Source organism: Scyliorhinus canicula, chromosome 7 (genome assembly GCF_902713615.1).
Source record: "Scyliorhinus canicula chromosome 7, sScyCan1.1, whole genome shotgun sequence".
Classification (NCBI taxonomy): Eukaryota; Metazoa; Chordata; class Chondrichthyes; order Carcharhiniformes; family Scyliorhinidae; genus Scyliorhinus; species Scyliorhinus canicula.
The window spans coordinates 51501709-51527164 of NC_052152.1; the positions used below are offsets into that span (position 1 = coordinate 51501709).

Below are 25456 nucleotides of genomic sequence, written 5' to 3' on the forward strand. Positions count from 1 at the left end.
TTATTTTATCATGGTCTTTGCCCTGTATCGTGTCTCTCAGTTATCCCTTTTATTGTATGAGTTCAAAAGGACAGACATTGTAAACCCCTTTCTGCATTTGTTTTTGTGTGCGTAAAATAAACCAACCCTCTCATTTTACCTGATCTCATGTTTGCTGAGGGGTTATTAATGGACGATTGGATCACTCAAAACTGAAAGGTTTTGTAAAATACAACACTATTTTCTGTTTCGGATGAGTAGCAAGAGAAGAAAACAGGGCTGTTTAAATTAATCCCCCTTCTGTTTGTAACGCTCTCCTAAACGTCTATCTAATCACCCATCAAGACAAAATCTAGTGTCTGCAATGTCCAGCTTCTGATTTCCAAGACAATTAAATGTGAACTTCAACTGTGCCTAAAGCCGAGTTTATCCTAATTGGAAGTACTGGGAAATAAAATGTGTCCGGGAGACTACAGAGAGGTGAGAATATAACACAAATTGGGGAGGGGCAGCACGGTCGCATAATGGTTAGTGTAATTGCTTCACAGCTCCAGGATCCCAAGTTCGATTCCCGGCTTGGGTCACTGACTGTGCGGAGTCTGCACATCCTCCCCGTGTGTGCGTGGGTTTCCTCCGGGTGTTCTGGTTTCATCCCAGAGTCCAAAGACATGCAGGTTAGGTAGATTGGCTATGCTAAATTGCCCTTAGTGTCCAAAATTGCCGTCAGTGTTGGGTGTGGTTACTGGGTTGTGGGGATAGGGTGGAGGTGCTTTGTTTTCCTTGCAGTAAAAATATCAAAAGTCAACGATACTCATTCCTTTGTCTCTGGAAAAGTCACGTTTCTTGGGGTAATCACTTAGTCCAACTACTGGCCTACTTCACACATCAGCCTCCACTATATTTGTACTTATCTCGAGGGCAGCCTAATGCCTTGTGGGAGCCAATATTCTCGGGCTATTTGAAATATTCAAGAATGAAGTCCTCCTGACCCCAGATGCTCTGTTTTCATAACCACTCTGCTGGTTTTCATATCTGTTAATTTATATGAATGGCGGGGCTTCATTACTTTAATATTTCAGATCACAGACCACCGTTTTAGTGTACCAGTGGCACTATGGTCACTGCAGCTTAAATGCCAAATTAATTTTTCTGCTTAAAATGGTGAAGGTTTTAAATATTTTTCCACTAAATATTTCAGAAGTCTCCTATCAGTAAATTTTAATTCATAACTAGTATTGTAATTTAGATGAGGGTCAGTGATTACTAATCTATATCAAAAGAGGTCCTCAAACTAAATGATTTTGAGATGTGCTTGGACAATAGTTTGCAATCTGGGGTCTAGAGACTTGTCCGTCTACAGAGACTTCAGGATATCTGTAAATATTCTTGGAGACAAAGTACAAAAAAATTAAGGAGAGAAGGCCATCCTATTTGATTAAACGAACAGTAGTGAGTATTGGCCAATTTTAGAACTTTGTTCACTGACAGAACTGCCAATCAAAATGAAATAGCCTCCAGAAATCTGCCTTCACCATCCCCACAAATCCGAGATACTCTAGGCCGGTAAACATAGCCCTCTGATTTAGAAACTGGATGCAGAGCTGGTATTAGATGGGATTTTAGGAAGTTTTTTGTGAATCATTTTTTGATATGTAAATATCTATATACCCTGGGAGAGGAAAGGTCATGAGAGTTGGCAGCAGGTGGCAGTTAGCAGACAATCCCTGGCTCATGTCTATGACCTCAATCATATAAAGTTCAGTGCAGATCAAGAAACCCTCCCCCCTGACCCCCACTCCCAGACGACATGCAGCCCGCACAGATTAACAAGTCATGCATGTGGGCCCTGGACCTGGGAACATAGAACATACAGTGCAGAAGGAGGCCATTCGGTCTATCGAGTCTGCACCGACCCACTTAAGCCCTCACTTCCTAATCCCCTCCTAACCTTTTTGGACACTCAGGGCAATTTAGCATGGCCAATCCACCGAACCTGCACGTCTTTGGACTGTGGGAGGAAACCGGAGCACCCGGAGGAAATCCACGCAGAACGGGGAAAACGTGCAGACTTCGCACAGTGACCAACGGGGCATCGAACCTAGGATCCTGGCGCTATGAAGCCACAGTGCAAGCCACTTGTGCTACGGTGCTGCCCATTGTTTGCAGAGGGATGAAAAGGTCCTCAAGAGGTGATTAATTGGCCACATTAAGGGACTCAAGTGGAGGTGGGGCGGGAAGGTGAACCAGAATGAATTTCTGGAGAAGGCAGGAAGGCGTTGGATATCAGTCCGATGCCAACCTACCAAATTTTGAGGCCCTCCTACCTCCTTCCTTACATCCTGTTGGAGCAGGTGATTCTGTCCATAGTTACTGGGAAAAACACAGCTGGATTATGAACCTCACTAATCGCTTTTCATTGTGGCAAGCGACTAGTGAGGTTCATAATCCAGCTGGCAATCTATATTGGCTTAAGTTTGAAAAACCAGCAACTGAATAATAACAATATTTCCAAATCTCATGACTTTTAATAAAGTTTGTCTCCTGATGAGATGGTGATATTGCCATTACTGTTAATGGTCTCTAAAAACTGCAACTCAGGATCTGGAAAACTGAACGGTGTAAACGCTGAGAATTTGTACCTGAATGTGGAGCTGGTCCCCAATTACATATTTAAGCAGCCTGACATCCACACATCAATGGATTGAATAAGCTTCCTCGTCCCCAATTACTGATTTTCCAATGCTAATTCAGGTGCAAAACAGACAAACAAGATTGAATTTCTCCCCCAGTCACTCAGTGAAGTTTCTCCAAAGACAAATGTATTCTTCAATTAATCATTGATCTATCACAAGAAACATTACAATTTTTAAATGGATACAGCATGTGCAGGTTATTGTGTGGAAAAACTTTGCAATCCAAAGTGAGCATTCAAAAAAATTATCCAGCGAAGTTATTTTAGGGCTTCAGTGGTAAGACAGCTTTTGGCTTATAAATCCAGACGATTTCCATCATCCAGACGAATCAAGGTTGACCCATCTGAAAATAAAGCAAATAGAAAGATGTGGCATTATTTCTTCAGCTAGTGCTGAGGTAGAGATGTGTAAACCAGTCCAATCACATGAGAGGTTTACAATTTCAAAGATAACTGTTCAAAATATCGTTAAATGATTTCAAATACTGAAAATACTGGTGTCTATGTAACAATGGACTATTTCATCTTCAGTTCAAATAGTGTCCATTTTTCCTTCACTGCAGTTTTAACTGGAACAATACGCTTCATCAAAATGTGATTTTATTCACAGGAATATTAAAACAGGACTATCAATCCTTGACAACCAATATTAATGATATTTTATAAATATAGAGTACCCAATTTTTTTTCCAATTAAGGGCAATTTAGCGTGGCCAATTGACCTATCTTGCACATCTTTATGTTGTGGGGGGTGACACAGACATGGGGAGAATGTGCAAACTCCACACAAACAGTGACCCGGGGCAGGGATCGAACCCGAGTCCTCGACGGTGTGAGACAGCAGTGCTAACCACTGTGCCAACATGCTGCCCGCCAATAACAATCTTTAAATAAAAGAAAAAAAAACTGCAGATGCTGGAGATCTGAATTGAGAAGAGAAAATGCTGGAAAGGATCAGCATGACTAGCAGCACCTGTGGAGGGAAATAGATTTAACATTTCTAGTCTGCATGACTCTTAGAGCTGAAGAGGGGCAGAAAAGAACAAAGAACAATACAGGGCAGTAACAGACCCTTCAGCCCTCCAAGCCTGTACTGTCATGATGCCAGCCTTAACCAAAACCCTCAGCACGTCCTTGTGCCATATCCCTCTATACCCATCCTATCCATGCATTTGTCAAGATGCCTTTTGAATGCTGTTAATGTATCTGCTTCCACAACCTCCCCAGGCAACGCGTTCCAGGCGCTCACCACCCTCTGCGTAAAAAACCTACCTCACACATCTCCTCTAAACTTTGCCCCATGGATCTTAAACCTATGCCCCCTGGTGATTATCAATCCTGAGAGAGTGCCTGCCCATCCACTCTATCCATGCCCCTCATAATCCTGAAGGCCTCTATCAAGTCACCCCTCATCCTCAGTCTTTCTAATGTGATGGATTACGTACTTGGAGAGGGGATGGAGAGTGTGGAGCAAAATAAAATGTCTGGGATAGACGGGAGTTCAGGATAGATTGACAAAGATGTCATGGACACAGGGCAAAGGGTGTGTTAATGGTAGTGTTTAAGACTAAAGAAGGTGCTGATGGTGACATAAAGGTAAGAATGTGTTAATAGAAGAAAAGGGTCTGTGCTCTTTCAAAGCTTCTTATGGCAAATATAAAAGTCCAACGGTTAGATACTTCAGCAGAACAGATTGTAATATTTATGGAAGATTAGATTTTTAAAAGTGAAAACACTTTGATTTGCCCACAAGGTTCTAAGTATGCTGTGCTGAATAGGAGAGGTTGATACATATATTGGATTTTATATCTGTTGCAGTGTGTTTTTAGGGACCTGGGTTTAGGTGTATATATCTGTTGCAGTGTGTTTTTAGGGACCTGGGTTTGGGTGTATATATCTGTTGCAGTGTGTTTTTAGGAACCTGGGTTTGGGTGTATGTATCTGTTGCAGTGTGTTTTTAGGGACCTGGGTTTGGGTGTATATATCTGTTGCAGTGTGTTTTTAGGAACCTGGGTTTGGGTGTATGTATCTGTTGCAGTGTGTTTTTAGGGACCTGGGTTTGGGTGTATCTGTTGCAGTGTGTTTTTAGGGACCTGGGTTTGGGTGTATATATCTGTTGCAGTGTGTTTTTAGGAACCTGGGTTTGGGTGTATGTATCTGTTGCAGTGTGTTTTTAGGGACCTGGGTTTGGGTGTATATATCTGTTGCAGTGTGTTTTTAGGGACCTGGGTTTGGGTGTATATATCTGTTGCAGTGTGTTTTTAGGGACCTGGGTTTGGGTGTATATATCTGTTGCAGTGTGTTTTTAGGGACCTGGGTTTGGGTGCATATATTTGTTGCAGTGTGCTTTTAGGGACCTGCGTTTTGGTGTATATATCTGTTGCAGTGTGTTTTTAGGGAATCTGGTTTAAAATGTCCAGAATCTGTGGCTGTGGGGGGTGCAGTTGGAATGTTTTGGGGGGTGGGATCCTCATTCATTCCAACCATGTGTGTGTTTGCCTATGTATGGCCTGGTGGAGTTAGGTTTCGAATGCTGGAGAGTGGATGATTTGGGACGTTGGCCAGGATTCTCCACTGCGATACTACCCTACTACCGTCACTAGTGATGACGGAGAATTTGGCGCTCAGCTAAATCTCTCATTCGTTGCAGTGGGACGGGAAAATCCCACTGCCGTGAACGGACAGAGAATCCAGCCCGTTGTGTCTGGACTTGGGTGGGTGGGTTAGGCGATCTGAGTGGGATGGGGATGGGTGCTCCAGTTTCCTCTCAGTCCAACAATGTACAGGTTAGGTGGATTTGTCCTGCTAAATTGCCCCTTAGTGTCCACAGATGTACAGGTTAGGTGGGTTATGGGGATATAGGGATAGGGTGAGGGTGTGGATGCTTTTTCAGAGAGTCTGTGGAGAGTCGATGGGCCGAATAGCCTCCTTCTGCACTGTAGGAATTCTATGTGTTCCTCACTGAAACAAATATGTATCTAGATTGGATTTTGTGTATGTTTCTCACTCAGGCTTCCAACCCGAGGAAACTGGCAGATTAAGAAAGGTCACATTCAAAGAAAAGATTCTTCACATTTAGCGACTAATAGCTTTACAAAATTAGAATGTAGGTGAAATTCCTCAATGCATCATTCCCAGACTAATACATCTGCTTAATGCATTTAAATTAATAACATTATTTTTTACTTTTATTGATATTTAAACACAAGCGTAATCCAATATTTGATGCCAAGAATTCTAACATAGCAATTAATTCCTAATATGTGGTAACAATTTTACCCAATTTATCTCTAAAAGTATCGGTGTTTCTTTTCATAGAATTTACAGTGCAGAAGGAGGCAATTTGGCCCATTGACTCTGCACCGGCCCTCTGAAAGAGCACCCTAATCAGGCTCCCACCCGATCCCTGCATCCCCATAACCACATTTAACCCACATATTCCTGGACACTAAGGGGCAATTTTGGATGGCCAATTCACCTAACCTGCACATCCTTAGACTGTGGGAGGAAACTGCAGCACCTGGAGGAAACCCACGCACACACAGGGAGAATGTGCAAACTCCACACAGTGACTCAAGGCCAGAATTGAACTCAGTTCCCAGGCACTATGAGGCAGCAGTGCTAACCACTGTGCCACCCTATCTTTAACGTGAGCAGAAATCTCACAAATAAACTCACCTGTAAATGCTGCTCGAGTACGCTCAGGTGCTGCCATCCACTTATGCTTCACGGAGCAGATGTACTGATTGCTCGAGTCATGCTGTTGTTTCAGGTCATACTGAACATGGAAAAATCCATTCTCATCTCTGGTCATGGTTGTTTCAGAAACGCCATTCAAATCATTACCATTTTTATCATTCCAGCTAACTGTGGGTTTTGGGTACCAGCCTGAAGTTTGGCAAGATAGAAAATCACGGCCACTTCCATCCTGTTTCCATAAGATATGCATATCTTCAGCATTTATTGCTAAGAAAAAAATATGAATTATGGTTATTGACCTTCAACATCCCATTAAATAAAGAAGTACATCGATATGAACGTTCCTGTGACCCATTACAGAACATTACAATTTTCACAACTATGATGAACATGTATTTAAGAGATTCTGTATTCTGTGGCCAGAAATACAAAAGACCAATTGCAAAAAACCTAAAAAAATATGGAGCTATAAGGAATGAGTTGAATGTTTTATGATGGAATTCTTAGGGGCCCAGGGTTAAATAAAGTATCATAGAAAATTACAGAACAGAAGGAGGCCGCTCAGCTAATTACCCTTGTGGGGGATGTTTGGAAGAATCATCATGCTCAGTCCCATATAATCCTGTAGGTTCACCATCCTCAATAACCTGTCCAACTCCCTTTGAACATGACTTATGGAATCAACAACCACCAGTATTCTAGATCGCAGTAACCGAGTGAAAATAAAATCAACAGCTCACCTTCACATACATTGCCAATGATTTTAAATCTATGATTTCAGGTTTGTGGGCAGCACGGTAGCACAAGTGGCTAGCACTGTGGTTTCACAGCGCCAGGATCCCAGGTTTGATTCCCCAGTGGGTCACTGTCTGTGCGGAGTCTGCACGTTCTCCCCGTGTCTGCGTGGGTTTCCTCTGGGTGCTCCACTTACCTCCCACAGTCCAAAGACGTGCAGGTTAGGTGGATTGGACATGCTAAATTGTCCTTAGTGTCCAAAAAAGGTTGAGGGGTTATTGGGTTAAGGGGATAGGGTGGAAGTGAGGGCTTAAGTGGGTCGGTGCAGACTCGTTGGGCTGAATGGCCTCCTTCTGCACTGTATGTTCTATGTTATTGACACCCTCTCTGAAGGGGCCAGTTTCTCTGACTACCCTATCAAAACCACTGATCATCGTGAAAACCTCGATTAAGTCAGCTCTTTACCTTCCCTGTTCCAAAAAGAATAGCGCAAACTTTTCCAATCTCTCCTATAATTAAAATCCCTCATCCCTGGTAATATCTGATAAACCTCCACTGTACTCTCTATCCCTTGTAAGGTGTTTACATCGTTCATTAAGTGCTAAGTCCAGAATTGACCACAATATTCCAGTGAGACCTTATCAGCAATTGATAATTTTCCAACATCATCTGCCTGCTTTTATATTATATTCCTCTATTTAAAACCCAAGAAACTGTATGCTTTTTGTAACCACCTTATCGACTTACTGTGCTACCTTTAATGACTTGTTTTTATGGTCACTAAGTTCTCTCTGCTCATCTGCACTTTTCAAATTCATGTCATTTATAGTATGTGGTTTTTCTACATTGGTCCCCCACAACTTGCACCACTTTATCACAGTGAAGTTTATCTGCCATGTTTCTGCCTATTTTACCAACCTTTCTCATGCATCCTGATACCTGATCTACTGACAAATTTCAAGCGATATTTAAACTTGATAATGCTGTTCCCTACCCCCAATTTTAAGCGATTTGTAAAAATTAGAATTGGAATGGACTGCGACTTATTGGGTCAGAGTCATGGGGCGGGATTCTCCGAGAATCGGCGGGGGGGGGGGGGGCAGAAACGGTGCAATGGAGTGACAGGAACCACTCCGGCGTTGGGCCACCCCAAAGGTGCGGAGGATTCAGGGGCTAGGCCGGCGCCGGAGTGGTTTGCGACCCGCCGGCAGGCGTGGAAGACCTTTGGCGCCGCGCCAGCTGGGGCCGAAAGGACTCCGCCGGCCGGCGCGGGTCCGCACATGCGCAGGGATGACGTCAGCAGCTGCTGGCGCTCCCGCGCATGCGCGGGGAGTGGTTCACCTCCGCGTCGGCCATCGTGGAGGCTTACACGGCGGCGCGTATGAATAGACTGCCCCCACGGCACAGGCCCGCCCACAGATCGGTGGGCCCCGATCGCGGGCCAGGCCACCGTGGGGGCACCCCCCGGGGCCAGATCGCCCCGCGCCCCCCACCCCAAGGACCCCGGAGCCCATCCCTGCTGCGAGGTCCCGCCGGTAAGGGACTTGCTCCAATCTACGCGGGACCTGCATAGAACGGGTGGGACTTCAGCCCATCGCAGGCCGGAGAATCGCCAGTGGGGAGCCCGCTGACCGGCGAGATTCCCGCCCCCGCCAAATCTCTGGCGGCGGAGAATTCGACAGGCGGCGGCGGGGGCGGGATTCACGCTGCCCCCCCCCCCCCTCTCTCCCCAGTGATTCACCGATCCGGTGGGGGGGTCTGAGAATCCCGCCCACAGAGTACAGAAGAGACCCATCGGCCCATCGAGACTGCACTGACAAAACTACACTAAATCTACACTGATCCCATTTTCCAGCACTTGACCCTGGCCTTGAATGTTATCACATTTAAGTGCTACTTCACGTACTTTTAAAAGGTTGTGAGTTTTCCCATTTCTACTACCCTCACAGGCAGTGCACTCCTGGCTCCCACCACCCTCTGGGTGAAAATCTATTTTTCTCAAATCCTTTCTAAACCTCCTGCCCTCACATTAAAATTATTGACCTTCTTATTGACCCTTCAAATCAGGGGAACACCTGCGTCCTGACAATCTGTCAATACAGCTCATAATCTTATGCACCTCAATCAGGTCCTCTCTCAGCCTTCTCTGCTCTAAAGAAAACAAGTGGAGTCTAACTCGCCTCTCTTCAGAGCTCAAATAGCCCATCCCAGGCAACATGCTGGTTAACTCCTCTGCATCCTCCATAATCACATCCTTCCTATAAAGAGTCGAACAGAACTGAACACAGTACTCCAGCCGTGCCTATCCAAAGCTCCAATATAACCTCCATGCTTTAAAAATATATGCCATGACTCATAAATGTAACTAGTAGAGTTGACCAGGGAGAACCGATGGATGTGGTTTATTTACACTTCAGAAGGATTTCGATAAGGCCTCACATAGCAGAATACTCCGTAAAGTTAAAGCACATGGGATGTGGTAGTGTCCTGAGATGGATAGAAAGCTAGTTAGCTCACAGGAAGCAAAAAGTTGGAATAAATTAGTCTTTTTTCGCTTGGTAGGCAGTGACTCATGGGATACCATTGGATCTGTGCTAGGACCCCAACTGTTCACATTATATATGAATGATTTGGACAAGGAAATTAAATGTATTATGTCCAAATTTGCAGATGAGACAAAGTTGGGTGGGAGGGCAAGCTGTGAGGATTAAGAGATGCTTCAGCAGGATTTGGATAAGCACAAATAGGAAGGCAGATTATTATTTCAATGGTGTAAATTGACAGAAGTGGATACTCAGCGAGAACTTGGTGACCTCATGCACCAGTCGCTGCAAGCGTGCACGCACAACAGGCAATAAAGGCGTCAAATGGTATGTTGTCCTTCATAGCGAAAGGATTTGAGTATAGGAATAAATATGCTTTACTGCAATTGTATAGGGCATTGGTGAGGCCACACCTGGAGTATTGTGTGCAGTTTTGGTGTCTGTCTGAGGAAGGATGTTCTTGCCAAGGGGGGAACGCAGCAAAGGTTAACCAGGCTGATTCCTGGAATGGCGGGACTGTCATATGAGGAGAGACTAAATTGGTTAGGATTATATTACTTGGAGTTTAGAAGAGTGAGAGGGATCTCATAGAAACTTGATTAGCCACGGTAGATTCAGACAGAATTTTCTCAATAGTGCGAGAGTCCAGAACTAGGGGGCATAGTTTGAGGATAAGGGGTAAAACGTTTCAGCATTGAGGTGAGGAGAAATTTTCTTCACCCAGAGAGTGATGAATCTGTGGAATTCACGACACAGAAAGTAGTTGAGGCCAAAATGTTGTAATTTCAAGAAGGAATTAGATGTAACTCTTGGGATTAAAGGGATTAAGATATATGGGAGGAAGGCGGGAATCAGGGTATTGAACTTTATGATCACCCTAATCATAATGAATGGTGGAGCAGGCTCGAAGTATCAATGATCCTCCTGCTTCTATTTTCTAAGTATGTTTCTACGTATATGGTTTATATGTATCACGAACAATAAGGGTCCTCGCACTGATCCCTGTGGAGCACCACTGAACACCAGGCTCCAGTCACAAACAGCTTCTTCTACCACCACCCTGTGTCTCTTCCTACGAAGCAGGTTTTAGATCCAACTGCCAAGTTACCCTGGATCCCATGTCCTTAATCTTTTTTTATCGGTCTGCGATGTGGAACCTTGTCAAAGGCTATGCTGACATCCATATAAACGACATCAACTGCACTACCCTCATCCACACAGCCAATCATCTCCTCAAAAAATTCAATCAAATTTGTTAGGTATGACCTCCCTCTATCAAAGGCATGCTGACTATTCCTGATCACACCTTGCCTCTCCAAGTGGAGATTCAATTTCTCAATCAGAATGTTCTCTAGTTTCCCTACCACTGATATGAAACTCACTGGTCTGTAATCACCTGGTTTATCGCTACCACTCTTCTTGAAAAGTGGAACCACATTAGCTGCCCTTCAGTCCTCTGGTACCTCCCGTATGGCCAGAGAGGAACTAAGAATTTGGGTCAGAGCACCTGTAATTTCCTCCCTCGTCCCCCATAGCAGCCTTGGATACAACTAATTCGCACCTAGGGATTTGTCCACTTTTAGGCCCGCCAAAACATCCTCACTCCCTACATCAATGATCAAGAACATCACAGACCCTCTCCCCGAAGTCTGTACCTACAACCCTCCTTCTCCCAAGTGAAGACAGGTGTGAAGTACTTCCTTTAACCACCCTACCAATGTCCTCTGGTTCCACGCACAGATTGCCCCTTGGTCCCTAATGTACCCTACTCTTTTCCTGGTTTTTTTTTTATAAATGTTTTTTTATTGAGTTTCATATTTTATATATGACAATTACAAGTTATTAGAGAGAGAGAACAAAAAGGAAAAAAAGGAAAACACAAAAATTTAACATGAATATTTACAGGTAAGCATCTTCATAACAATAATTGTGGCCGCCCCCTTTAGCCAGCAATACATATTTTACATTCCCCAATATGGCCGAGGCACATGTTTATAGGCATTTATTATAGGTTTGGTTTTGGGCCTTGGCTTGTCATCAAACCCCCATACCGAGCCCAGTATCTCCCCCCCCCCCCCCCCCCCCCCTCCCCCCGGCTACCTTCCCCCCGATTCCCGTCCATTTTCCCCTGTTCTTGGCCACCCGACTATTCTTCCTCATGTACGTTGGCCACAAACAGGTCCCGGAACAGTTGCATGAATGTCTCCCACGTATCTGTGGAGCCGTTCGTCCGAACCCTCGGATGGCGAATTTGATTTTCTCCATTTGGAGAGATTCCGAGAGGTCGGACACCAGTCTGCAGCTCTGTGTTTGCTGCTGACCGCCAGCCAAACAGGATTCTACGGCGGGCAATCAGGGAGGCAAGGCCAAGGGCGTCCAGCCCTCCTCCCCAGGAATAGATCTGGCTGGTCTGAAACTCCGAAGACCGCCACTATCGGGCATGGCTCCACCCTCACCCCCACCACTTTGGACATAGCCTCGAAGAAGGCTGCTCTTTCCTGGTTAACCTCTTCCCTTAATATACTTCTAGAATATTTTGGGATTCTCCCTAATCCTACCAGCAGTGCTTATTCATGCCTCCTTTTGTTCACATCATTGCTTTCCTTAAGCTCCCCCCTTGCACATTCTGTATTCCACTAATACCTCCATTAATTTGCTTCCTTTGAACCTGCTAAAAACCTCTCTTTTCATTCAGATCCAGTCCTGAATATTCCACAATGTCCAGTATTCTCAGGCTTGTTGTTCCCACATTTCACCCAATAGGGAATATGTTGGGGTGGTAATCTCCCCATTTCCTTTTGAACGCCACCCCCCTCCCCCCCACCCCACTACTCTGCTGTAGATCTTCCCACGAGATACTATTCCCTGTCTATCTTGGGAAGATTCTGCCTTATTTAGTAACATCTCCATTCCCCCAATCCGAAGTATTTTTACAGGACCATCGGTCTCCTTTTCAGTAATAAACTTAAATCGTACTGTAGTCGCTATTACTGAAATGTTGCCCCTCTGCCACCTCTCCATTCACCAGAATTAAATCCAGTACTACGCCTTCCCTTCTACATGTTGACATAAAAAGCTCTCCTGAATACATTTCAAGAAATCCGCCATCTCTAAACCCTTTTACACTATGACTATAAATAATAATAATCTTTATTGTCACAAGTAGGCTTACATTAACACTGCAATGAAGTTATTGTGAAAAGCCCCTCGTCGCACAATTCCGGCGTCTGTTCGGGTACACAGAGAGAATTCAGCATGTCCAATTCACCTAACAAGCACATCTTTCGGGGCTTGTGGGACGAAACCGGAGCACCCGGAAGAAACCCACGCAGACACAGGGGAATGTGCAGACTCCGCACAGACAGTGACTCAAGCCGGGAATCATACCTAGGAACCCTGGCGCTGTGAAGCAACAGTGCTGACCACTGTGCTACCATGCCGTCCCGTCCCAATTAATGTTGGGGAAGTGGAAATCCCCTATATTATTATCCTATTAATATCATTTTTACACACCTCTGTGAATTGTCTACATATCTGCTCCTCTATTGCTCGCTGACTGTTTGGGAATCTATAGTACACTCCCAGAAATGGGACTACCCCCTTTGTTATTCCTAAGCTTTGCCCACAAAGGTTCATTTGAAAACCCTTCCAAGATATTATCCCTTCTTACTGGAGTAATTGGCTTGTTAATTAATAATGCAGCACTATCTCCTCTTTTACACCTTCCCCTGTGTCACGAACCACGCTGATATTATCTACCGAGGGTATCCCAACTTGGGACACCAGTTCGTTGGGGTGTATAGTTTTGCTTTTGGAATGGCGTGGGGAGTCAAGTGAAGCCTCAGTGAGAATAAGCAGCCCAGCCATCATGTAACAATTATTAAATACTATTTATTAAATTAAAGAAGACATATAGACATGAACAGGACTATGCTACGCAAAGATAATTACGTTTTTGTATTATTAAAACAGAGTTTATGTCAAATGTAGCCCTTCCAAATATATCTACAATTCTTGAATTCCTTAAGACTTCCCATTCCGCAAACAACATCCAAATTAAATAGATCTATAAGTCAAAACCAACTTATAGTTACCACACAATACAGAGAGATAATCAAGTCTGGGAAACGTTGTGTCCTGATCCAGCGAAGATATGTAACTGCTTTTACAAAGGTTTTCTGCATTGCCTTGGCTCTAAGACTTAAGAGGATGTTCGATATAAAACTGGCCTCCCTGATTCTGAGAGTGCTGGCAATTATACCATTTCTCTACTTTGATCCTGCATTCTGTGGATTTGGCTGTCAACCTCTATCAAATTCCTTAACACTGGAAATTAGCATGTGTATCTCACATTGATCCCCCAATCATCTAGGTCAACTGTTTCTACTAATATGTGATTCACACCTGATTCTATCTAAATGCCTGCTAATCTCGTTACTGGGAAAGACACATCAACATCCGTCATTTTGAATACTGGCTACCCTGGTCTTTAGGCAGATTTCTACCTACTGCTGGGCCGATGGTATCTTATTTGTCTTGTTAAATTTGTGTTACTGCTGTTACCAGGCAAATCCATGACACCCATTTCATATGAAGATCCTATACCCCGGAATGTTGAGTTGCCAGTCCTGACCTCCCTCAACCATCTCAGTGATGGCAACAATATTACAATTCCACATATCAATCCATGTTTGAGTACAGAAGCAGGGATGTGTTGCTGCAATTATCAGGGCCTTGGTGAGGCCACACCTAAAATATTGTGTGCAGTTTTGGTCTCTTCTCTGAGGGAGGACGTTCTTGCTCTCAAGGAGTGCAGCGAAGGTTTTCTTGACTGATTCCAGGGACTGTCACATGAGGAGAGATTGACTGCGGATTGTTCTCACTGGAGTTCAGAAGAATGAGGGGGGATTTCATAGAGACTTATAAACTTCTAACAGGGCTAGACATAATAGATGCAGGGAAGATTTTCCCAATGATGGGGTATCAGAACCAGGTGTCACAGTCTGAGGATTCAGGGTAAACCAGAGATGAGGAGACATTTCTTCACCCAAAGAGTAGTGAGCCTGTGGAAATTCATTACCACAGGAAGTAGTTGATGCTCAAACATTGAATATATTATATTAGGAGGAGAGCTTGTGGGAAGAGATGGAGGACGGCTTATGGGCGGACGCGTTGAGCAGAGTCAATGCGACCACTACGTGCGCAAGGCGGTCCACCGGGCCCACGTGGACAGTGGCCCGGATGAGTAGATTCTTTGGGGTGGAGGACAGATGTGTAAAATGTGCAGGAAGACCAGCGAACCATGTCCATATGTTCTGGGCGTGTCCAAAACTTCAGGGATATTGGCTGGGGTTTGCAGGCTTTATGTCCACTGTATTCAAAACAACAGTGCAATGAGTTCAGGGGTAGCAATTTTTGGGGGTGTCGGAAGATCGGGAGTCCAGGAGGAGAAAGAGGCAGATGTTCCAGCCTTTGCCTCCCTTGTAGTCCGGAGACGGATTATTAGCTTGGAAGGACTCAAAGCCCCCAAGGTCGGAGGCCAGGGGTGCAATTCCCCGACCCCCACGCCGGGTGGGAGAATTGTGGGAGTGCCGGGCGATTCCCTCCACGCCGCCCTGGCACCGCACGCGATTCTCCCACGACACCCCCCAAAATGGCGTGCTGCGTTTCACGACAGGCCGTTCAGAGAATCGCTGCTCGCCATTTCTTTTTTTTTTTAAATAATTTTTATTGAGAAATTTTGAATTTATACAACAATAACGCACCTTAGTAAAATACCGAAAATAACAATAATATTAAACAATCATATACATTCGCCCCATCCCCATGAACAACCCAGCATTTTAACAACAACGCAAATTAACACACTATAAAGTACAGAATAAACACTACAATAATGCACCCCCCGGGTTGCTGCTGCTATTGACCCAGTTACCTATCTCTGAGCCAGGAAGTCCAGAAAAGGCTGCCATCGTTTATAGAACCCTTGTATTGATCCTATCAGGGCAAATTTGACCTTTTCCAATTTTATAAATACCGCCATGTCACTGATCCAGGTCTCCACGCTTGGGGGCCTTGCATCCTTCCATTGTAACAGAATCCTTCGACGGGCTACTAGGGACGCAAAGGCCAGGACACCGGCCTCTTTCGCCTCCTGCACTCCCGGCTCCACCCCAACCCCCAAAAATCGCGAGTCGCCACCCTGGTTTGACCCTGGATCCAACCACCCTCGACACCGTCCCCGCCACCCCCTTCCAGAATTCTTCCAGTGCTGGGCATGCCCAGAACATATGGGCGTGGTTCGCAGGACTCCCCGAACATCTGGTGCACCTGTCCTCACCCCCGAAGAACCTACTCATCCTAGGTCCCGGACATATGGGCCCGGTGCAGCACCTTAAATTGGATGAGACCTAAGCCTCGTACATGAGGAGGAGTTGACTCTCTCCAAGGCCTCCGCCCAAGTCCCGTCCTCTATCTGCTCCCCGAGTTCCTCCTCCCATTTAGCCTTCAGCTCCTCCACTGACGACTCCTCCACCTCCTGTATTACCTTATAGATGTCAGACACCCTTCCCCTCTCCTACCCCACACCCCCGAAAGCACTCTGTCCATCGTCCCCTGCGAGGGCAGCAAAGGGAATCCCTCTACCTGTCGCCTAGCAAACGCCTTTACCTGCAGGTATCTGAACATGTTCCCCTGGGGAAGGCCAAATTTATCTTCCAGTTCCCCCAGGCCCGCAAACCTCCCGCCAATAAACAGGTCCCTCAATTTGCTGATGCCCGCCCTTTGCCATCCCCTGAATCCCCCATCCGTGTTCCCCGGGATGAACCGATGGTTGCCACCCAGTGGAGCCTCCATCGAGCCCCCTGTTTCCCCCCGATGCCGTCTCCACTGTCCCCAGATTCTTAGGGTCGCCGCCACCACCGGGCTCGTGGTAACCCTCTTGGGGGAGAGCGGCAATGGTGCCGTTACCATGGCACCCAGGCTTGTACCTCTACATGACGCCATCTCCATTCTTTTCCACGCCACCCCTCCCCCCTCCATCACCCATTTACGCACCATTGACACATTGGCTGCCCAATAGTACCCCAGAAGGTTGGGCAGCGCCAGCCCGCCTCTATCCCTTCCTCGCTCCAGGAATACCCTCCTCACTCTCGGAGTCCCATGTGCCCACCACAAAGCTCAGAATACTGCCGGTCACTCTCCTAAAGAAGGCCCTGGGGATAAATATGGGCAGGCACTGAAAAAGGAACAAGAACCTCGGAAGCACTGTCATTTTGACGGACTGCACCCTCCCCGCCAACGACAATGGCAGCATGTCCCACCTCCTGAACTCCTCCTCCATCTGATCTACCAGTCTGGCAAAGTTATGCTTGTGGAGAGTCCCCAGTCCCTGGCCACTTGCACCCCCAGGTACCATAAAGCTCTCCCCTACCGCCTAAGCGGGAGCCTACCAATTCCTTCCTCCTGGTCTCCAGGGTGCACCACAAACACCTCGCTCTTGCCTAAGTTTAATTTATAACCTGAGAAGGTCCCAAACTCGGCTAGTAACTCCATCACTCCCGGCATCCCTCCCACCGGGTCCGCCACATACAGTAACAGGTCGTCGGCATACAACGACACCCTATGTTCCTCTCCACCTCGCACCAAGCCTCTCCACCTCTCTGAATCTCTCAATGCCATCGCCAGCGGCTCGATTGCCAGTGCAAACAACAAGGGGGACAAGGGGCAACCCTGCCTGGTCCCTCGGTAAAGCCGGAAGTACTCCGACCTTCTCCTATTCGTGGCCACGCACGCCATCGGAGCCTCATATAGCAGCCTTACCCATCTAATGAACCCTTCACCAAATCCAAACCTCCCCAACACCTCCCATAGGTACCCCCACTCCACTCTATCGAAGGCCTTCTCCGCATCCAGCGCCACCACTATCTCTGCCTCCCCCTCAATCGCCGGCATCATAATGACATTCAGCAATCTCCGCACATTCGTGTTCAGCTGCCTTCCCTTCACAAAACCTGTCTGGTCCTCATGCACAACCCCTGGCACACAGTCCTCTATCCTGGTGGCCAGGATTTTTGCCAGCACCTTAGCATCCACGTTGAGGAGAGATATGGGCCTGTATGACCCACACTGCTGGGGGTCCTTGTCCTTCTTTAAAATTAACGAGATCAGCGCCCGTGACATCGTCGGGGGCAAAGTCCCCCCTTCCCACGCTTCGTTGAGTGTCCGCACCAGCAAGGGGCCCACTAGGTCCACGAACTTTTTATAAAATTCCACCGGGAACCCATCCGGCCCCGGTGCCTTCCCTGACTGCATCTGCCCGATCCCCTTAACTAGCTCCTCCAGCTCAATCGGCGCACCCAGCCCCTCCACCTTCTCCTCCTGCACCTTCGGGAAAGAAAGCCTGTCAAGGAACCTCTCCATTCCCCTCCTCTCCCCCGTTGGCTCCGACTGGTACAGTTCCCCGTAAAAGTCCTTGAAGAACTCATTCACCTCTACCCCCTTCCGCACCACATTCCCACTCTTGTCTCTCACTCCAGCAATCTCCTTAGCCGCATCCCGCTTACGGAGCTGATGAGCCAGCATCCTACTCGCCTTTTCACCATGTTCGTACACTGCCCCTTGTGCCTTCCTCCACTGTGCCTCAGCCTTTCTAGTGGTCAGCAAATCAAATTTAGCCTGCAGGCTGCGCCTCTCCCCCAACAGTCCCTCCTCTGGTGCCTCTGCATACCTCCTGTCCACCTCCAGCATCTTCCCCACCAGTCTTTCCCTCTCGCTCCTCTCCCTGTGTGCCCGGATGGATATCAGCTCCCCACGAATTACTGCCTTCAGGGCTTCCCAGACCATCCCCACCTGAACCTGCTCGCCATTTCTAACGGTCGAGCGCCGATTCTCCGGCCCGGATGAGCCGAGCGGCCTGCCCAATCCGACGGTTTCACGGCGGTGCCAACCACACCTGGTCGCTGGCGGTATGAAAAGCGCGCGAACGCTGAGTGTGCGGCCTGTGTGTGGGGTGGGGGGGGGATCGAGCACCAGAGGGGCGCTCAGTAGGGGTCTGGCCCGCGATCGGTGCCCACCGATCGGCGGGCCGGCGTCTCTAAAGGACGCACTCTTTTCCTCCACCGCCCCGCAAGATCAAATCCTCTACGTCTTGCAGGATGCCCGCGGGCGGAGGACGGCAACCGCGCATGCGCGGGTTTGGCGCCGGCCAACCTGCACATGCGCAGGTGACGTCATGTACGCGCCGCCGGACCGCGTAATTTACGCGGCGCCACTTTGACGTGGCGCCAAGGCCCTGCGGGCGTAATTGACGCGGCGCCACTCCTAGCCCCCTGGGGATGGGAGAATAGGGGACGAGGAGCGGCCTCCGACGCCGGAGTGAAACACTCCGGTTTTCACTCCGGCGTTGGCACAGTCCTCCCGATGGGAGGAATTCCGCCCCTGGTTAACCCAACATGGCGAGCTTTCTCGGCCTGGAGAAGATTATGTTCACCTTGAGAGGGTCAGTATTAGGGTCGCCCGGAGATGAACATTCATCGACTATTTGCAGAGAATTAATCATCAGCGCGGGGGGGGGGCTAGTGTAGCATAGAATAGGGGGTTAAATAGGACGAGTCGGTGTTTATTGTTCTTTGTACACTGTTTTATACTGTTGTTATTTGTAATGCCACAAAGAATATCTCATTAAAATTGTTTTTTTTTATAAAAACATTGAATATATTAAAAGAGGCAGCTAGATATAGCACTTGGGGAAAATGGGATCAAAGGCAAGAGGGAGAAAGCAGGATTAGGCTATTGAGTTGGATGATCAGCCATGCTCGTGACGAATGGCGGAGCAGGCTCGAAGGGCCAAAAGGCCTCCTCTGCTCCTATCTTCTATGTATCTATGCCCATAAACTCATCCGTCTTACTCCAATGCTCCGGGCAACAGGGTAGCATTGTGGATAGCACAATCGCTTCCACAGCTCCAGGGTCCCAGGTTCGATTCCGGCTTGGAGTCAATGTCTGTGCGGAGTCTGCACATCCTCCCCGTGTGCGTGGGTTTCCACCGGGTGCTCCGGTTTCCTCCCACAGTCCAAAGATGTGCAAGTTAGGTGGATTGGCCATGCTAATTGGCCCTTAGTGTCCAAAATTGCCCTTAGTGTTGGGTGGGGTTTACTGGGTTATGGGGATAGGGTGGAGGTGTTGACCTTGGGTAGGGTGCTCTTTCCAAGAGCCGGTGCAGACTCGATGGGCCGAATGGCCTCCTTCTGCACTGTAAATTCTATGTAAATTAAAGTTGAGGCAATCCAGCCTCACCCGACTCTCTTGGAACTCAACATGGTTGAACTCCCTCTATGTTCCTCTACTATAGTATGTGGTTTGCCTATTGTACTAACACGCTCTGTCCCTTTCCACTGCAGGACCAATTTAAATTCCACCCAACAACACTAGCAAATCCAACCTCAAGGATGTTGGTCCCATTCCGATTCAGATGCACTTCATCCCGTTTGTACAGAAACGGTCACAGCGATCCAGGAATTGAAAACCCTCTCTCCTACTCCTACACCAATTCATGAGCCACACATTCATCTGCCTTTCTGTACTTGCTGGTACATGGCATCAGGTGTAATCCAAAGAGTACACCTTTGAAGTCCGCTTTTTAATCTGCTGCCTAGCACCATGAATTCTTGATGCTAGACTTCATCCTTCGTTCTTTCTATATCATCAGCAACAACATGTCCACAATCTCTGATTTTCCACTCTCCCTATCTAGTCTATACTGAGACATTGTCAAAACATTCCTGGCGTCAGGTCCCACAATGTCACGCTGGCGGGGTGGACTCATTGCCAGGAACACAATCCCTGAGAGATCAGGGGACCTTTTGAAAACAATAAAAGAAACACATATAGATCCCCCCACAGACTAAGGGCCTCCCTTCTCCAGACACCACAGTCAACGGGATCCCTCACCCACAGACACATAACCCCCCCCCCCCCCCGATCCAACCCCCCACCTTCCGCAGGAAACCTGCCACCCCGATCCTTCCCAATAGAAGCCCCCAGCAGTGCCATGGTATTACCCCAGCAAGCTCCCCCTGGGGGTTATACTTACCTGTGCGGCTCCGGCAGGGACCATTCGCCAGGTCCCTATTTGTCCAGACCTGCTGTAAAAACCCCGCCAACATTCTGTTGGCAGGGGGAGAATTCCTTATGTGGCGGAATAATACAGCAGGGAAGATCGCTAATGATATTTAAATGTATGGTATTGGGTTCCCAACATTTCATGGCAGGAGTCCCATTACAATATTGGTGGGTGCCAGGTAAATGACAATGGGGAATCCCGCAGGTGTAAAAGCTGCTTGGGCAGTTGGAAAGGTGAAATATTCTATTCCCTTTCCTAATTCATAGAATTTACAGTGCAGAAGGCCATTCGGCCCTTCAAGTCTGCACCTGCTCTTGGATAGAGCACCCTACCCAAGGTCAACACCTCCACCCTATCTCCATAACCCCACCCAACACTTTTTGGACACTAAGGGCAATTTATCATGGCAATCCACCCAACCTGCACATCTTTGGACTGTGGGACGGAACCGGAGCACCCGGAGGAAACCCACGCACACACGGGGAGGATGTGCAGACTCCGCACAGACAGTGACCCAAGCTGGAATCGAACCTGGGACCAATTACAGTCCAATTACTTGCTGTGCCTGCATACTAATTTTTTGTGATTCATGCACCAAAACATCCAGAACTGGTTTAGCTCAGTTGGCTGGACAGTTGGTTCATGATGCAGCGAGGCCAACAGCGCAGGTTCAATTCCCGTAACGGCTGAGGTTATTCATGAATTATCAATCTTGCCTCTCACCTGAGATGTGGTGATTCTCAGGTTAAATCACCACCCGTCAGCTCTCGCCCTCAAGGGGAAAGCAGACTATGAATCACCTAGGACTATCGCAACTTTACATCTTGTACCGAGCTGAGGTCCAGCAAAGACTCCTGTAGGGAGCATGCCTACTCCCTGCTTCCTATTAGTCACTCAATCTTCTACCCATACCAATATGTTATCTCTATACCATGAACGTTTATTTTCTGCAATAACCTTTGATGTGCCACTTTATCAAATGTCTTCTCAAAATCTAACTGCTGTCTGTCCACCAGTTCCCCTTCATCCACAGCACATGCTACTTCATCAAAGAACTCCAGTTCATCCTCGGTCAACCATCCTAAGTTGGTTAAGCATGATTTCACTTCCACAAAACCCTGTTAACTCTGCTTGATTACCTTGAACTTTTCCAAGTGTCCTTTTATAACTTCTTTAATAAGAGCTCATAATATTTTTCCTGGAACAGATGTTAAGCTAACTAGCCTGTAGTTTCCTGCTTTCTGTCTCCATTCTTTTTGAATATCAGAATTTACTATGTTCTAATCTAATGGAACCGTTCCCTCATCTAGGGAGGATCTGAAATTTAAACCCACATCAACTATCTATTGTTGGTGGCATGGTAGCACAGTGGTTAGCACTGTTGCATCGCAGCTCCAGGGTCCCAGGTTCGATTCCGGCTTGGGTCACTGTCTGTGCGCAGTTTGCATGTTCTCCCCGTGTCTGTGTAGGTTTCCTCCGGGCTGCTCGGTTTCCTCCCACAGTCCAAAGATTTGCACGATAGGTGGATTGGCCATGCTACATTGCCCTTAGTGTCAAAAAGGTTAGGTGTGGTTAATGGGTTACGGGGAGGTGTGGGCTTAAGTAGGGTGCTCTTTCCAAGGGCCGGTGCAGACTCGATGAGCCAAATGGCCTCTTTCTGCACGGCAGATTCTATGATTCTATCTCACTAGCCACTTCTTTTAAGACCCTAAGATGAACTGTATCAGGACTTGAGCACTTATCAGCCCCCAGGCCACAGTGTGGAAAAGAAAATTGACCGAAAGATGGCTAAGTGCCTCGACAGGTTGGTCACCACTCCACCTTCCTCTCCATGAAGTATGGGATGATTCAATACAGTTTGGCAGAGGAATAGGATGAACTTCACCAATTAATACCAGCAGACAGGTATCAGTTTAAAATGACAAGTGCTCAACAACTGAACTATATACTCCCTGCTTTCTATTCTCTAGCTCAATAAAGTGGAGTTCGACAAATTAATTTTCACCTTCCAATTGTTGGATTTCCTGCGAAAGAAGGTCGACCAACAGTTGAAAATCTAGAATGTGGGGTATTGGACTTGAACCTCATATTGAACATCCAAGACCCAACTGGTTTAGTTTACAAGCTAACCTGCAAATAGGAACACAGCATGGCTACCTACACAGGAGGTGGTCATTTTACAATCTGGCGATCAGGGGCAGTATTCTCCCCTACCGGCGGGGCGGGGGGGTCCCGGCGTACCAGAGTAGCGCCAACTATTCTGGCGTTGGGCCTCCCCAAAGGTGCAGAATTCTCCGCATCTTTAGGGGCTAGGCCCGCGCCGGAGGGGTTGGAGCCCCGCCGACCGGCGCGAGCGCCCTTTGGCTCCCCGCCGGCCGCCACGAACGGCCTTTCCGCCCCGGCAGCCGGCTGCGAACGGCTGGCCGAAAGTCCTTCGCCGGCCGGCGTGAGGCCGCGCATGTGCCAGAGAGTCAGCGGCCGCTGACATCATCCCGGCACATGCGTGGTACGGGGGGTCTCTTCCGCCTCCGCCATGGTGGAGGCCGTGGCAGCGGCGGAAGAAGAAAAAAAAAAGAGTGCCCGCACGGCACTGGCTCGCCCGCCGACGGTGGGCCCCGATCGCGGGCCAGGCCACTGTGGGGGCACCCCCCGGGGTCCGGTCGGCCCGCGCCCCCCCCAGGACCCCGGGCCTGCTCGCGCCCACCCGCTCCCGCCGGCACCAGAGGTGGTTCAAACCACGTCGGCGGGAGAGGCCTGACAGCGGCGGGACTTGGGACCATCGCGGGTTGGAGAATCGCTGCGGGGGGCCCACCGACCGGCGCGGCGTGATTCCCGCTCCCGCCGATTCCCGGGTGGCGGAGAATTACGGCCACAGATGGGGCAGGATTTACGAAGGCTCCAGGTGATTCCCCCACCCTGCAGGGGGGGTCGGAGAATTCTGCCCCAGATCCTTGCAGCATTCGTAGGACTCTGTTTACAATTTTCATAAATAGGTCCTCAGTGAATTGTCTAACTAACTATCCTTCAAGGGATTGCTGAAGGCCACTCCAGAAAAAGGCCTAGGAATGTTTTTGGGATTCATTTTATTCAAAAAGTCCCAACATCCACTGGGTGGAAATTATAAATCAACCCCCATAATATTTTGAGAACACTTCTGTTTTCACTTCAGGTCTGACCTGCTGGCTTTTTAAACTTGTCAATCTCTTCCACTTTCTCATTTTCCTCTATGGGTGCCTGAGCTATCCAAATAATCCTTGTTTCATCAATAGTTTCTGATCTACTGCCTGTCTATAAAGATCTTCTTGCTTTTTAATGAAAATTATTAGCCTTTATTTACAATACTGCTGGAGATAGAATCATGGAAACAGATTAATTGGGATATCAGATTTGTAATTTTGTTCGAACCCATATCTGAAGGATAAAGAAGGATAAAGTTTGACATCATCCAAACACATTTTGACCAAGGTCTCCTGATCTCCCACTGCAGCGACAGTGGATACCCTAGAAAAATGACAATCACTGACATTGATGAAACAGGATGATAAGACAATGAAAAATAGGAGCAAGAATTGTCTATGTGGCCCATTGCGGCTGCTCCACCATTTATAAGATCATGCTTGATCTGACCGTGCCCTCAACTCCATTTTCCTGCACGTCTCCCATAATTCTTGACTCCCTTGATCAAAATCATCGTTGAATACATTCAGTGACTCAACCTCCATTGTTCTCTGTCGATGACAATTCAAAAGACTAATGACACTCAGAGAATAAATTCCTCCTCATCTCCATCTTAAATGGGAGACCTCTTATTTTTAAACTGTGGCCCATAGTTCTAGATTCCCCCTCGAGGGGAAATATCCTCACAGCATCTACCTTGTCAAGCCCCTCAGAATCGTATATGTTTCAATACAATCACCTCTCATTCTTCCAAACTTCAATGAGCACTGACCCTACCTGGGAGATCAGGAGAATCTGGTATATTTTCATTATTGTTTTGTTTGGAGATCTATGTTGGAAACTATTACTGTCATTCTGTAACAAAGTTTCTGATAACTGAATGAAATGAAACCTGTCTTTTCCTGTGGCATCATTGGAGACAAATGTAATAATTAAAACAATGAAACACCCCGGGGAACATGGATGGGGGATTTCGGGGATGGTATAGAGCGGGCATTAGACAGCTGAAGGACCTGTTTATCGACGGAAGGTTTGCGAGCCTGGGGGAGTTGGAAGAGAAATTTGGGCTCCCGCCGGGGAAAACATGTTAGATATCTGCAGATAAAGGCATTTGCTAGACGGCAGGTGGAGGGATTCCCTGCGCTCCCCGCGAAGGGGGTGAGTGACAGGGTGCTCTCGGGGGTTCTGGGTCGGGAGGGGAAGATATCCGATATCTACAAGCTTATGCAGGAGAAGGAAGAGGCGTCAGTAGAGGAGCTGAAAACGAAGTGGGGAGGGGGAACTGGGGGAACAGATCGAAGACGGGACATGGGCTGATGCCCTGGAGAGGGTAAATTCTTCCTCCTCGTGTGCGCGGCTTAGCCTCATCCAATTCAAGGTGCTGCATAGGGCCCACATGACTGGGACGAGGATGAATAGGTTCTTTGGGGGTGAAGATAGGTGTGCCAGGTGCTCGGGGAGTCCAGCGAACCATGCCCATATGTTCTGGGCATGCCCGGCATTGGAGGA

General features: G+C 47.6%; 1 protein-coding gene across 2 annotated transcripts in view; it reads right to left on the reverse strand.

The window, feature by feature from the left end:
- Nucleotides 1–2776: 2776 nt before the first annotated feature.
- Nucleotides 2777–25456, reverse strand: part of vtcn1 (V-set domain containing T cell activation inhibitor 1) — a 48939-nt gene continuing 26259 nt past the window's right edge. For both annotated transcript variants that reach the window (XM_038802012.1, XM_038802011.1), the window contains exons 4-5: nucleotides 6350–6637; nucleotides 2777–3015 (exon numbers count right to left, since the gene is read on the reverse strand). In XM_038802012.1, the coding sequence (XP_038657940.1) occupies nucleotides 2966–3015; nucleotides 6350–6637 (338 nt within the window). In that variant the 3' untranslated portion in view covers nucleotides 2777–2965. The remainder of the gene's footprint in view (nucleotides 3016–6349; nucleotides 6638–25456) is intronic.